The sequence below is a fragment of the Mustela putorius genome, unplaced genomic scaffold, assembly GCF_011764305.1.
Source record: "Mustela putorius furo isolate JIRA1106 unplaced genomic scaffold, ASM1176430v1.1 tig00003834_pilon_pilon_pilon, whole genome shotgun sequence".
NCBI classification, from domain to species: domain Eukaryota; kingdom Metazoa; phylum Chordata; class Mammalia; order Carnivora; family Mustelidae; genus Mustela; species Mustela putorius.
Genome location: NW_025421987.1, coordinates 86891701 through 86907017, shown reverse-complemented (window position 1 = coordinate 86907017; position 15317 = coordinate 86891701). Strand labels below are relative to the sequence as shown.

General features: G+C 46.0%; 1 protein-coding gene across 5 annotated transcripts in view; it reads left to right on the top strand.

The window, feature by feature from the left end:
* Positions 1-13973, top strand: part of DGKG (diacylglycerol kinase gamma) — a 209871-nt gene extending 195898 nt beyond the window's left edge. For 4 of the 5 annotated variants that reach the window (XM_004745198.3, XM_013052598.2, XM_045088717.1 and 1 more), the window contains 3 exons: positions 793-3417; positions 12742-12883; positions 12983-13973. In XM_004745198.3, the coding sequence (XP_004745255.1) occupies positions 793-891 (99 nt within the window). In that variant the 3' untranslated portion in view covers positions 892-3417; positions 12742-12883; positions 12983-13973. The remainder of the gene's footprint in view (positions 1-792; positions 3418-12741; positions 12884-12982) is intronic. The other variant, XM_004745197.3, reaches the window with a different exon arrangement.
* Positions 13974-15317: the final 1344 nt, after the last annotated feature.

Here is a 15317-nt window from a genome sequence, read left to right as displayed (position 1 = left end):
TCAAATAGGGATTTAGCGTTCTGAAGCCATGCCCTGAGGATAAGTTTGGGAAGAAAAGACCAAAATGAGGATTCACCAGTGTCTTTCACTTCCAACTGACTTAAAGTCTGCAGGAGAAAAAAAAACAAAAAACACAAAAAAAACTCGTAAAACCTAAAATAAAAAGAAGAAGAAGCTTTTAAAAAGAAAGTTGGTTTTTTTCCTGGAAAGCTAAGAAAAGAGGAAACACCTAAGGGACTCACTTGAAACTTTCCACATGATGTGGCTTGGGTCAGATGTCAGACTAAAGCCTCTAAGGTTGACTTGAAGTTGACTGGCTAATATCTGTGTACCGCCTGGAGCAGTGGAAGTGAGGAGTCTAAGAGCTGGACTGTAGCTGTTCTGTCCTCTCTGTGGGACCTTAGGCTAATCCAAGGCTCATTAGAGCCTTGGGCCTCCATTCCTTTATCTGTCCTGCAGAGAGGTTGAATGAGATGGTCCCTGAGATCTCCTCCGGCTGTGACATTTTGAGAATCTATGAATAGCAAGGACACAAGACAGGTGCGAGCTGATCACCACGTGGGCAGCTCACACCTGTCTCTCCCCAGTGTTTCCGCCCCTCACTTCCAGCAGTGCCAAACTCCAGGCCCAGTGAGGGTCCAGTTGCCAATTTTGAAGCTGTTCAAGGACAGTTGTCCTTCTGCATGGGGCTTGTTCCAACCCAAAGCTGGCCTGCCTTCCATCCTCTGCAACTCCCTCGTAAGTTACTGGGATTTGCATGCCACTAATTCATTTATGCCTCTTTGCTTTTAGATTAAAATTACTCACAAGAATCAAGCGCCTATGATGATGGGCCCTCCCCAGAAGAGCAGCTTCTTTTCACTGAGGAGGAAGAGCCGTTCAAAAGACTAAACAATACGCCAAATGCCAGTTAAACCAAGAGAGAAAACAAGAGACTGTAACACACACACACACACACACACACACACACACACACGCACACAGGCACACTCATCTCTAACCAGTGGAAGCAAAGCCACCCATCAGGAAGAAATCTTCATCTTGCCCTACATTCTCTCTGCTTCAACAATGGACACACCCCAACAGATCCAGCACCAACAGAAAATTCTGAATGGACTTAGGGCCCACCAGGGTGTGGTTGGCTCATACAGCAACCTCCATATTCCCAGAAGGCCATGAGTGGGACTTTCTGAGACTGAAGGAGAAATCCCCCCTTTCTTCCCACCAGTCCTGCAAGTTCCCTCATGGACGCTCTCAAGAAGCAGGCTGCAGGTTTCTTGCCTATGTTGAGATCGGATGCGGCCAAGGAAAAGAGCTCCCATTCCAGAGAATTTACACAAAGGTCCCTCTGTACAGGGACAGACGGCCTCCAGCTCTCAGAGCACAACCCTTGGCAGGGCTCGGCAAGCTCACGTTGGTTTCTTAGTCGTCCTTCAAGCGGCAACTTCTCCCTGAACTTGCTGAGGAGGCAGAAAGGCTGTGGAAAGCTGTGTTTCCATTCTTGGTTCTCCACGCTGTCAGTGGGCACTTGTTATTTTCCCAAAGCTTTCTCCTGGTGGCTGTGTGTTTGTTTAGAGACGGCTCCAAGAGCCCCCAGAGCTGCCTTCACGGCACACCTTAGATGTGGTATTTATTTTCTTAGTTCTGTGAACACCTGGGAGGGAAAGCAGAGAAACTGGGATTTATTTTTCAAATTGGTGTCATAATATTGTGTAAAAAGGGAAGGAAAAAAAAAAAACCACCCCCAGTTTCTTTCTTTTTCAAGCCAAAACGTGTTTCCTGTTTGAGTTCCAAGCCCTGGTGGCAGACTATTCCTGAAGGCAGAGAAGAGGATAAGGAAGGGCCTTTTGCTCAGAAGACCAGGAGACAACCCATCAGGTGGTTCCCACCTGCCTCTTTGGACCTATGACTCCCAGAGCCTGGCCTGAGAGCCCTTCTGATGGTCTTATGTGTGTACATATATGTAGCATATATATATATATATACACATATATATTTATTTAATGATGGACTTTTCCTGATTGGGGGGAAAAATCTGTAGACTAGGAACAGAAAGTGGGAAAGAAAAAGAAGGTTTTTACTCCCCCATTCCACCATTTCATTGTTAAGACACATTTCCCCATGGCGATCATGAGACTTAAGGGAAATGAAAGTAGCTTCTTATCGTAAAGAGACTGAGAATTCCTATTCTGGATTCTCAAAACAGCCATGAAAGATATGCTGGACAGAATTTACTCTCCCACTTGCCAGAGATAGCAAGTCTCAGGAAAGTTAAGAGACTTGTCCACGGTATCTTAACTAATGTGGTTTGGGAGTAGGTGCCACTGAGAGGATATTTATTAGAGAAAAGAACCCACACATCTTAGAATAGGGTCATTTCTGGTCACGGAGAAATTATTCCATTTGAATCCAGGTTTCCAGGGAAGAGTGAATGTGTAGCACATGTGTGGATGGGACAGGCCCACACAAGGAAATGAGTGCCGTATGATGCTTCCCAGAGATGCTCTCTGGCCTGAACTGGTAAGAAGTTGGTCTGGGTTGAAGGCACTAGACAGATCATGAGATTAAATTCTCCACATGTCAACTCATCGTGGTCGTGATAGCCTCTTAGTCTGGAAATGCCTCTGGCTGTAGGGATGACCTCAGTTGGAGGCGCGCAAGAAGGACCAAGGCACCTTCTGCAAGGTGCTACCAGCCAGTTCCCAGAGGGGTCCCAGCAGTGCTCAGTGGGCTTCATGCAGTTGGTGCCAGCATTGCCTTCCTTTCCCCGAGGGCAAGTCTGTGTAGAGCATTTGCCTTGGCACCTTTGCTCCATTGGACCTCCATCCCCGAGATGTCTTCAGAGGACATGTGGGCCCACTCGACATCACTCCACTGAACTCTCTCTAATCTCCTTGCACTGAGTCAGGAGCTTCGCACAAGGAAGGGAAATTAAGATCGTGTGTACACACGGATCCTAACTCTGAAGGAAGCAATCATTTAGGACCACCCTGCTGGATGCAACAGCGCGAAATAGTGGGTGAGGGGACAACCAGGCCACCTGAAGAATGTCTTGAATGATGGGATCCTTGGTGACGGGACAGACCAGCATGCTCCAGAATAACAACAGGTACTATCTTGGAAGACACTTGACTTTGAAACAGAGGCAGATTCGGATTTGAGGTCACTGATTCGGAGATATTTACAGCAGTTTTTTGTGTGTTTCGACCTTGATCCCCCAAGATTGAGGCTGTTGACATGTGGCACTGTGGACAGGTGAAACTGAGTCTCAGAGATTCACAAGTCAGAGTGGCCCCTGCCTGTTCTAGTCTGGTGCCCAGGACTTGGAGTGTTGCCTGAGAGACATGTCCCAAGGCCCCCCTAGAGCCACAGAGTATAACAAGGCAGTGGAATAGTACTTCCAGTTTGGTAACCTCGGTAAGTCTAGTGTTGTTGTTTAGTGTGCTATCGCAACTCATCCCTTAACTACTGTGACCGTGGTTTCTTCTGGCAGAGTACTTCACCACAGTGGGCCTCCCAGCAATCTCAGAGGTTGGTGGAGAAGGTATTAATATCTCGAAGTTAATAATGAGACAGTGAAGCTTAATGAGGGTTCAGTGACTTCTCAAAGTCACACAGTTAGGAAATCAGGGCAGAATCCAGTCCCTTATTCTTCATCCTGTTCTGATTGTAACCATGCCACAGACTTGTTCCCACCCACCCCCACGGCTCTACCCCACCAGCAATAAAAATAATGAAACAGAAAGTCTTCAATACATTGTGTTGCCCCTGGACTATTCAGCTGAGAGTTGCATCTCATTATGGCTTGGTCTTTGTGGATTTCCTCCAGTGAGTTGAGAATGGAGATAGGCTTAGTAGAATGATTATATTTCAGGTCAGAGACCAGCTCCTCTCAAGATAGTTCTTTCCACAGATGGAAAAGATATGTTAAAATTGCCAAATAAATTAGGAAATACTTGGCAGAATCTGGAAGAGCCTCCAGACTGGCGTTACATAACATGCATATACATTATACATATGCACATTATATAAGGTGACATAGTACTTAATGTGCTGTATATATTATGCAAATTACATATTTGTGAGTAATCATGATAAATATAGAGACCCACTAATCACTTTTTTACACATACTCAGTGACAGATTAGGAAGTTACTTTGCCAGAGAGTCTTAAAACTTACTCTCTCCTGCTGCTTTGGTTCCAATTCCTGACAAAAATAATTGCATCAACTTCTCCCATCTCTAGCCCCCTCTCCTCTTGGCCAAAATCCTCAGTTACCTCCTGTCCCAGCTAGGTTGTACCTTCCGTGGAACACACCACAATTGTGTTCATAAAAATAGAATCATGGGGTTGGGAAGGATCTAGACTTTCAGATTTCCCTACGTCCCAGGGCTGCACCTTAATATCCCTAGTCAAGTGGGTGCCTCATGTTAATATCAAGGGGAGAGGGAAGGGAGGAAGAGTCTACCAACACTCCAAGGAAAGAAACTTCATAGTGTTCCTTGGCCACCAGTTTTCAGGATTCAACAATAACCAATCAGGAAGTTATTTCAAATGTCTAAGTCTCCACAGCATATCTGAGACCATAACTTCCTAAGACATGTTTCACAAAATGCTAGTAGCTATAAAATGTTCCATGAAAACAGAGCTCTTTGATCAAGTACTAGCTCCCTTTCTAGGAGAGACATAGAGAGGCTCAACTCTAAGAATTCACAGTAAAGAATTATAGGGTCCTTTATTTGTTTTCCAACATCTTTAGAATAGAAATACTACTTTATGCCCACCACTTCTTCTTTTTGTTCTCAGTAAAGACAGGGACACACAAGTAACCATCCTTAGCAATAATGTTCCAAAAAGAACTTCTCTAGGACAAGGAGTCTCCAGTCTTAAGACACTCTTTAGTTTCTTCTAATTGACTGTTTAAATATTTTTATTTTTCCCCTCTACATGCCTTAAAGCAATAATTAAGGATCTGAACTCTTTGCCCCCTGGGGGTTAGTGGGTGGGAAAGGAGGGATTGGGGACACATCATAGCTGCCGGGGGTCAGACTTCATCTGTGTAGCTCCAAAGAACAGAACCAGGTCTAAACAGCACAGTTCTAGAGAGGTTGATTTGAATTCAATGTAATGCCTGCTTTTTGAACTGGCCAAATAGGGAAGGGGTTGCCTTCCAGGGGAGTGAACAGTTTACTCGCTCTTACAGAAAGGGTCTTGACCTTGTTGGGTGGGGAACAAGCAATGATCAATCTACCTTGTTCAACAAGCTATTGAAACTGTTTTTGTCAGCAATAATGTTAAATCAATATCTGTTACTTCCTTTTGAAAGGGTTACCTCAGTATCCCCTGTTTTCTGAAAGAATGAAAATGACTCCCAGAGACATTTCTGGATCAGTGGGTACTAACCAGATAATCCACACCTAATACATGGCAGGGTTGACTAGAATCATTGACATCCTCCACAGACAGCTAGTGGTGGTGATGTCCCCTCAATAGCTTAGAGAGTTAAAGGAATGAGGTTGAGTATTTAGACAAAAAAAGGTCCTGCCTTTCTATTGGGGTCCATATTGTCAGTGTGGAACTCTTCTAGTCACAAATATCAGACCTGCATCTGGTTTGCAATAACAAGAAAAAAGAAACCATCCTACATCTCAAATAACAGTCAAGTTTTAGATAAAACAAGAGAGCAGAATTGTATAGAATTTCACATGGAGCCATTGTTTGTAGCTCACCTTGATGTCCCATCATGCTGGAGTATGTCTTTCAACTTTGTGCTACAGAGAGAAAACAGGAAAAGGATACAGGAAAGGGAATTCCCATTTATTGCTTACTGGATACAAGGCACCATGTCAAGGTCTTTTAGGTCTTTTCATGTGCTGTCCCATTTAATCCTCAGAACAGCCTATGATATGGGCATTGTACTTATTTCACAGATAAAGGAATTAGTGCATTGAAAGGTGAAGTACCTTGTCCAAGGTCAAAAAGATAGTAAGTAGTAACAGCTAAGAACTTGACATGGATTTGTCTCACCAAAAATGAATGCTTTTACTACTATACTTCAGTGCTTTTAACATTCTTGTCCGTTCCCAACCCTACTATCATTCTGGGTGAGGTTACATGGCGCTAGCAAATTGATCTATCAGGTCTACCTCTGTATAGCCATCTAACCACGTTCCTTCTAAAGAACTTCCAGTGCTTGTTCATATTTAAACTCAACAGCCTCCATGGACAGCTGGAACCCCAAACCTCAACTTTGCAATCAGATTGGCAGCAAAAACTTAATCTTCAATGTTTCAAATTCTAGTGGAATGGGAACGTCTCCCAGGGCTCCCTAATAGATTTTCTGTTCAGTTCCGTGGGTGGGAGAGCAGCAAGCAGCCTTCTCAGACATAAATGCCATGGTCAACGGTGACTGGCCTGCACAGGGAAGGAGGGCTGGTGTTGTTGAAGGGAGCCTCCAGCAAGAAGGCTCTGCATGTGCTCCTCATTAGTGATAGGCGTGGGCTGGGCCATCTGTATTCCGCAGGAGAACAGAATGGCAGGCTGCCTTTCAGATGCCAAGAGAAGCTATCTAATAGGAAGATCCAGAGAGCTCAAAAAGCAGACAGGCCTCTTTCCTCATGGGGATCTCTGTGGGAAACCAGGGACACAGAGAACCAAGGGGTTTGGGAAATTAACGGCTTAACCTGCTGGGCATCCACACTGGCCACCACTTCATTCTTCATGCCTGTGGTGCAGAATGGCAAGCTGAGCCCTGCGGCCTCATCAGCTCGCTCAGCTCCCTTAAATGGAGCCCACGTATCCTGAGATCTGTGGCTGCAGTGACAGGTGCATTACAGCAAGCCACCAGAGTTTGCAGGGAAGCCCTCAAGTCTCCCAAGGACCAGGAAGCCCTGCAGCTAAGAGAGACCATATGATTGGATACTCAGCACAGATTCTAGAGAAATAATCAGAAAATATGAGGACAACTCTAAATGTTCCAAATGAGGAAAACGCAAGTTGGAAGCAAAGAAGAGAACGTATAACCCAGTACCAAGCATGTAGTAGGTAATGAGTAAATATTTCTTAAATGAATGAATAGCTAAACTGGGTATCTGCCCCTCTATCCTGGAATGGGTAGGGGAAGGGGAGGTAGAGGCGATGAAAGCTTTTTAACTAACAACTTGGGAACTTGAAACCACAGGATGTAGAGGGAGCTCATGGGGGCCTCTAACTACCCAGACATCTGTTGAGTGATGGACACAGCTAAATATGGATCATCAAAGGGCTTTCTAGGTCACATGGAGGGCAGTTGCATGATTCAGAAAAAAATGAAATTCAACTTGGACAGAAAGATAGAAATATTTGCAATCTACTTCTTAGCCATCGGGTCAGAATGGACAAAGACTAAAAAGGCAGCAAAAGTGTAGTTACAACACAGTAAGAGATCGGCATAATAAGGTACAGATTCAAGAGATGAAAAGACAACTGGAGAACGGTTTTTTTTTTATTTTTTTAGATTTATTTGGGCAAGGGAACTGAGCACTATAGTTCAAAAATGAAAGAAAGGACCGACAGATCTTTTTTTTTTTTTTCTTAAGGCAGCTTAAAGTTGAGTTAATTGGAAGATGGGCATGTCCAGGCATTAATGAAATTGCTAGTAAATAACTGTCATTTATTGTGTGGTCCCAAACCTATTACTTTGATGACCACTGTTAAATATCACAGGCACTCTAATGAAGTTGGTGGCATATGGTTCCCTACTTAACAGACGAGGAAACTGAGGAACAGAGCAAATCTCCCCATGGCAGATCTGTCAGTATTCCTCTTCAAAGCCAGGCTTGTGCCTGCAGGACCACTGCTGATTCCTCAGAGCTCCAAGCACCGGGTTAGGGATTAACTACCCCAAACCAAGCCCATGTGCACAACTCACTGACTTCCGTGTCATACTGGAAACCCGAGTCCACAAAGCTGGAGTGGGAAACAGCCGCAGAGGCCCATGGAGGAGGAGCGGATCTGGGCTGTGGAAGGTGCGTGCGCACCTTACCCTCGTTTCTTCTTAGGCCCTCTCTCCAAGGCGCCAGCTGGGCCTGGTCCTAGGACCTTGCTCAGACAGCAGACAGTCAACAATGGCAGCTGGTAAAGAACTCACCAGATCAGGGTGTTCACATAGTAGGAAAGATCACCTTAAAGGACACAGAGACCATATTAAGGACCAGGAGAAAGTGAAATGAGGTCAGGAAGTCAAACATCCGAATTCAGTAACTGATACATAAAGGTGGAACAGAGTTCCAAAACATCCTTTTAAAAATCTGTTGGGTAAATCATAATTTGGGGTAAAGAGACTGCTTCTAGAATGATGCAAAAAATTTTTTTGAACTTTTTCCTTAACAAAAAACCCCCCAAAAATCCTTTTAAAAATGGAAACTTAACAAGAATTATATAAGTTGAGGGGTAATGAAATAATTTTTTTCCTTAGACAAGACAAAAGGAAATTAATTTCTAAACTTCGCAATGTAAATGGCAATCCAGAAAAAGACTCCAGAAAGTGAGCATTTTCTGTTGAGGGATTAAACATTAGTAGTTTCAAAATAATTAATGAACTTTTTTTTTTTTGGTCTTTTTTAGTTTTTAAGAAAACTGGTACCAATTGGTTACCAGAAAATGGCATGATCTTCAAGAAAAGAAAAATTTTCTTGGTAAATATTTCCTCTTTCCCTGAGTCCTTGAGGTAAAAGAACTGAGAACTAACTAGATCTTTTAACTCAGAGCAACGAATGTCCATGGAAGGGATGAATAAAAGGGGATATTATTAAATTGCTGTTTGAGGTTTTCTATTATCATACTCTGTTACCACCAGGCATGTCAGTAATGATAAAAAAGGATAAATATAAAATGATAAAAAATGATAATGATTTAAAAATGATAAAAAGGATAAAGTAATCCCACCTCCCTCCCTCTTCCTGTCAGCCTCTTAAAGCTTCCCACCATGGCCATCCAGGTTAAATACACTTCCTTGAATTAGAATATCTGGGAATAATCTCTTTTTATTATGGAAATTTTCAAACATACAGAAAAGCAGAGCCAGGAGTATAATGAGAACATATATACCTGTCACTCAGATTCAGCAGTCGTTACCATCTTCCCATATTTGTTTCATTTTTTTTTTAACTGAAGTATTTTAAAGTAAATTACAGATGTCATGACATCTCACACCAAAATACTTACACATATATCATTATAGGGGATCCTTCCTTATGTGGGAAAGGCACTGCTGTCAGAAGATGTGTGGGAGCTCTCATAAGCTCAGTCATTTCTCAGTCCCAAATAGAAGTTAATCAGGACATCGCTCTAACAATTAATGAGGAGTAAGTTTTGGGTGGAACCCAAGGAAGGTCTTAGCTGTATTTAGAACATTCCTGATTGATACAGAGAGAGGAAAGGCAACCGCACATTAACTAAATTTTCAAAAGACACAAAGTGGGGAAGTGGGGAAGTCTTATACACAATAATGATGCCAGAGAGAAAACACAAAGCACTTGTGTGGAGGTAGAAATTTACATGAACACTGCATGTTCTTATTTTTGAAAGAAAAATTGTTTAAAACGTTGGTAATGACAGAATGACTGGGCACAGGTAAAACAGTAAAACATCCTATCAGCAGATTCCTTTAGTCATAGAAAAGACCATTGTGGTTTTTGCCCCCACCATGTGATGAGCAAGGCACTAGACCCAGCAGGGTGGCAGGTGGTGGTAAGCTGCTGAGATGCACAGACAGGCCCTCCCCCTCCACTGGGGCATAACTGAACGGGAAGTACATCAACTCCCAGGAGAACGTCTGGGAAGCTTGGTTGAGAAGCGCTGGCTCACTTAGGCGAGGTAAGATATCATCTTCAGTAGGCACACTTGCTCTGTGCTTTGTTGCTGGGGTCAGGGCAGGCGAACTGCGGATGTTGTAGACAAGATGGCGGGCAAGGTGGTTGGGTAGTTTGCTTGCAAAGGTCTGCTGGCTCAGTGACTCTGCCGAACAAAAGAGAAGCAGGCAGAATGAGTGACAGCAGGTTCCAGAATGTTCAGCCTGTCTCTGTCAATAAATGAAATTCGTTTCCTATTCAAAACAGCCTAGGTGGCCTCAACAACTGGAGACCAAGGCCTGATACCCAGTCTGTGGCTGGTGGACCTAACTGAGCACGCATTTGGCTTTTCACGCATCCGATGGAAAAGCTTCCTTATCCATACCCTCAGGGCACATTTACCTCTTGACTCATGAAGCACCCCACCCCACTACCCCCTTCCCCACACCATGGGGTTCATAAGAACAAGCACCACCTTCTTTCTCCATGACATTGCTGCCATAAGGAAGGCAAGTCTCTGTTGACTGACTCGGCGATGAAAATCCTTTCCACCCTCCAGAGAGTAGGAACGTGTTTTCTTCCCAGAGCGCCCCCTCTTTGGAAGCACACAGTCTCTCCTGAGCTCCCTCCTCCAGCCTCACCCCGGGCCCCGAAGCCCAAGCCCAAGATCCGCTGATGGGTGAGAAAACACATGAGCTCATTGGAGCTTATATAAGAGCTCTTGGCAGGCCTTCCCCAGGAGCATGCTCGCATTTGCCTTGTCTAGGCAATGTGATTTTTCTCTTCTCTATCTCCTCAGAACAGAGAGGCTGATTTGTACTCCTGTTCAGTAGTGGTTTTGTAGCAGGGAGAAGGAAGCACAGTGTTCCCTCCCAAATCCCAGTGATTCAAATTGGTGGACTTTTCCCAAGGGGCAGAAATAGTATTTAAAGGACGGAATCCACCGGCATGTGTCAAGCCCCTTCACACTGGCTCTATCCCTTCTCTCAGCTTCTGTCTCTGAGGAGCCTATACGCTTTCATTCACCCCGGAGGAGCAGTGAGAGCTATAAGGGCCAAAGCTGCCTTGACATCTAAGAGGACTCCCTCTCTGATGTCCCTTCTGAGATGTTTGCGAGCAAGGTCTAGGGCAGAGAGAGACAAAATAAGATGGAAATCCTCCTCTTCCTCCAGAGGAAGAAACAGAACATTTATGGAGGTCTTTCAAGTGTTCCCATCACAGGAAATTGATCCTGCCTCCCGATGACTTGGTGACAACTCCCTTCCTCTCCCAGATGCCGTTGTCTTGAGGGAGGAAAGAAACTTTGGGGGAATTTGGGGGAAGTGCACTGTGGAAACTCAAAGAGAAGGGGGTAGAGAGAGAGAGAAAGGGAAGGCCATGAAACCAAAATCCAAAGTCAGGGAATGTTTTACATAGCTCCCAAGAGGAGAAGGAACTTGGCTCTTCTCCTGCCACTGAAGGAAGAAAAGGAGGGGGAGGAGTGGGTGCCCTTGGCAGTGATGGGCTCCCTTCTGCCCCCAGTCACTCCAGGCCTGGGCCGCTCAGGGCAGTGCCAGACAAGACAGAGAAACTCAGCCCGGGGCTCCTCATTCTCCTCCTTGAGCCTCACAGGCCATGACCCAGGGTGTACCCATAGGCAAGTAGGGATATGCCCTCTTCTTCCTCTGCTCCTCTCCTGGGGCCAGCACCATTTCCTGCCTGGCACCAAGGAGTGGTAGGGACATGGGCAAGTGTCAGATTATGTCTCAGCTTTCCCACCTGTGAGATGGGGCCGGAGAGGGTGGTTCATACATTTGTTCATTTATCCATCAATAAATATTGTTATTAACCAATGTCTATTTGCCAGGCACTAGAAGGGTCTTTAACCTGTTTCAACGCAGTTCTCTTGCTTTTTCTCCACCATTTCCCATTGCGTTCTGCTTTTCCCAACTTCCATCCACCCCCAATGCCTACTTCTTCCACCTTTTCTTCTTTTATTCTTGTGATGTTTCTCTTCCCTTTTCTCCTATGATACTATTTTTAGAGTTTTCATACATAAAATCAGAGGATCACAGGGATCTTAAGGGGACACTTGCCCACTTTGTTATCTCCAGGCAAGGCTGTGCTGAAAAAGCCCAGGGAAGATCAGAGAACATAGTCCAGAGCTTGATTTCAGGATGTAATTTGAGTGTCTCACAGCTTCTCCCATCCAGAAATGATCTCCAATGTCTAACTGAAACCCCTCTGTTCGGTACTACTCTTCTTTTTCTTTTTCCCTTTTGAGTCACATCTCAGGCATAGAGCACCTTTTTGGATAGAGAACCATTGGGAAGTTTAACGAAAGCAACATAGCTGAATATCCCAGACCAGAGAGTATTAGCTTCATTATGAAAACAACAGAATCAGGAACAAAGGGAGGACCGGAGGCCAGGGCAGAGAGGTGGGTGTGACTTCTCTGAAATCAACAAAAACAGACTAAGCAATAACCCACAAGCGTAATCCTACTGGAGTTGCCATTTTGGATCAACTATCTCAGTTAACACAAAAAGTCCACTGAGCAGAAAGTTCGGGAATCAACCCCCTGTTGCTGGAAAGGCTCTCCCTTCGATGTCCTCGAGTTCAGCCTTGCACGCTTTGTGGAGTACAAAGTCTGTGGTCTGTTGATCGTAGTTGAGTTTCAAACGGGCGTCATTCAACCTTGGTTCCAATGTGACCATATACAGAATTCCTCTCCAGAGTCATTTTTCCCAGCCTCTGGGAAGGAGGCAAGCCAGGTCTACCCTTGGACAGGGCCTGATAGCCCTTTTGGATCTGTGTGAACCTGCCGAGATGACTCACACTCTTGATGGAGGCAGTGTGCCTAGAGAGTAGGTCACCAGGCAAGGAGGCAGATTGTAAGACCTACAGAATTTTCTTTCTTCCTTTCTTCAGATGGCAAGAGGCAGGAGATCCAACTAAAGAGAAGAGGGTCTAACGGCAAGTTGCTGACCCAGCTTCTAGCACAGCTGCCCTCTTCCACAGAATGGGAACAAGTAACCTTTTGTGCCTCTTGTACTATCAGTCTCCACTCCTGGTAGGTATCTCTGGGCAAGTGTTATTGTTAGCCAGTAAGCATAGTCCCAAAGGAGCCACTACTAGAGGGGTTCTGACAGATGCTTTTCTCTCTCTGCAGGAAACAAGTTAGACCTTTCTATCTGGGAAAAGTCTGGCCACTGTTCCATAGAGGCGGCTGTGGAAGGAGCTATCCCACGTGCCAGGATGATCCGAGATGAAACCCTGCCTGGGAAACAAGAGCAACATGGGGAGTGGGCCACAGCGCTGTCTCAGCCACGTGGCCTTGGACATGTCCTTCTGGGACCTCTCTTTCTCCATCTATCAAACAAGGGGCCTCTAAAGACTTTCCCTTTTCAACGATCTTGCCTTTACCTGGAGTAAACGCTGCGGCCATGGGAGAGGGGGCATGGTCCTTGTTCTTCTGGGTCTTCCACCAGGCCCAAGGCTTCCCCCAGCCCTGCTATTCTGGAGGGCTACCCTTAGCCCTTTAAAGAATCTTCCCTTCCCTCTTACGGATTGATCATGCTCAGAAATCCAGCTGATTTGGGGGACCAACATGAAAAAAAAAAAAAGAACCTTACAAAGAAACTCTTTGAGAAGCCCTCCACGTTTACACACACGCACACAGACATATACAAACACACATACTTAATCCCTGACGTGTAAACATTTTCCCTTCTGTGGCTCAAACCTATTTTACCCTTTCTCATTGCCCATGTGTTCAGAGAGACTCCATTCCCACCCATGGAAAAGCACCATTTCCTTTTAGAGAACTTAGCTAGACCTCAGTGTTTGGGGGTCACCCTGGGCATAGGTTGAAGCTAAAGGTCCTAACACACCTCACCTGCGACCCATAAACGCAGACTCACCTGCCAAGACGGAGGCAGTGACTGGCTGGCACAGTGCCAGGGTCCAGAATCTTTGTTCCTTACTCGTCCATCTCCACTGCCTCCTCCGCCCGTAGATACGCTTCTCTGTCGCGGTGGTTGCCTGCTCAAGCCTGCCTGTCCGCCTGCCAGAGTGCCGTGGACTTCTTCTGTAATGTACTGTGTGTATGTGTGTCTTCCCTCTGCAGTTTACTACAAATAAACATGACAGCGGACAGCTGACCCCTGACCTCCTGGTGGTTTCTTTTCAAGCCATTGCTTGAGAAATCGGGATCGGCTGATCAGCCACAGGGCACTGGAGACAAGCAGGCTCCTCTACACTGTTCCGTGGCATTTCACTGGTGCCCACTGCCAGGGGTTCCACTGATAGGCCAGAACTGGGAAGAAGGGAAAATTTTTGTCGCCCCTTTCCTGGTATTGCAGGATGGGGAGAGGAAGCTGAAAATCCTATTAAATAAGCCTTTATTAGACATTTCAAAGTCTTCATTTCATTGATATGTGAAAACTCCCCTATGAAGTAATGAGCCATTTTACAGATTAGGAAACCAAGGCTCAGAAAGGGTCATTAACTTGCTCAACAAGTAACATAATAAGTAACCCAGTTCTTCTCTCAAATCCCAAAATTCTCACTCTTTCCTCTAAACCAGTATTTCTCCAAGGGGGGCGGGGGGCAGGGACTGCTAACATCAGAAACACCTGAGGTCTGGATCTGTGGCCCTTTCAGACCTCCTGAATCCTGGGCTCTGAGAGTAGGACCCTCAAATCTGGGTCGGTCTATAGACCCTCACACTCACCGTGCCGCAACCTGCGGGGAGGGCAGGACCTGTCTGAGAGGACTGAGCCAAGCCAGCATTTCAGGAGAGCTCAGAAACCAGAGCCTGCGGAAGAACGCCGTGAGACAGGAGAGACCCGGAGAGGAGACAGATGTGGGAAGAAGTGAGGCTGTGGACTGCACATCAGAGTGGGTTGACCCCTCACCCCAGACCAAAGATGCCAACAACAGGTCCATCAGCTCGGCTCTAGGTTGAGCCGTCTCCAGCCAAGGCTTCCAAGTCACACCCAGGCGGGGTTAGGCAAGGAGGCAGGGTCTCAACCTGGCAGCCTACAGGATAGGGGCCTACGATGGTGCGGCAGCCTCCGGAGGAGGAGGCCGTGGTTGCCCAGCGGCTGGTCATCGGCCTCCGCTGCCTTTGCAACCCCCATTGCCCTGGCCAGCCTGGCCTGACTGGCCAGTCTCGGGAGCCAAAGAGCCATTGGCTTGCCTCTCCAGGTTCTTCCTGCCACAAGTGGCCGACAGTGTTCCAAAAGACCCAGAACTCAGGTCCTGAAGTCTGTCTTCTCTGGGTCCCTGCTGTCATCCTCAGGGCTGGGCAAGGACTCTGGCCTCAGGGAACCTCACCAAAATGTTACTCACTCCTACCCACTCCCTCCCCTTTCTACCTGGATCTGCCGAATTCTATTTTGTGCCCTGGAGTCTAGGTGGAGGTTTCTGAAATAACGGTGGGGATGTTTGAGGTGGGGCGCTGTGAGGTGGAGGCATCATTGCTACTGGGGACAGGACGAAAT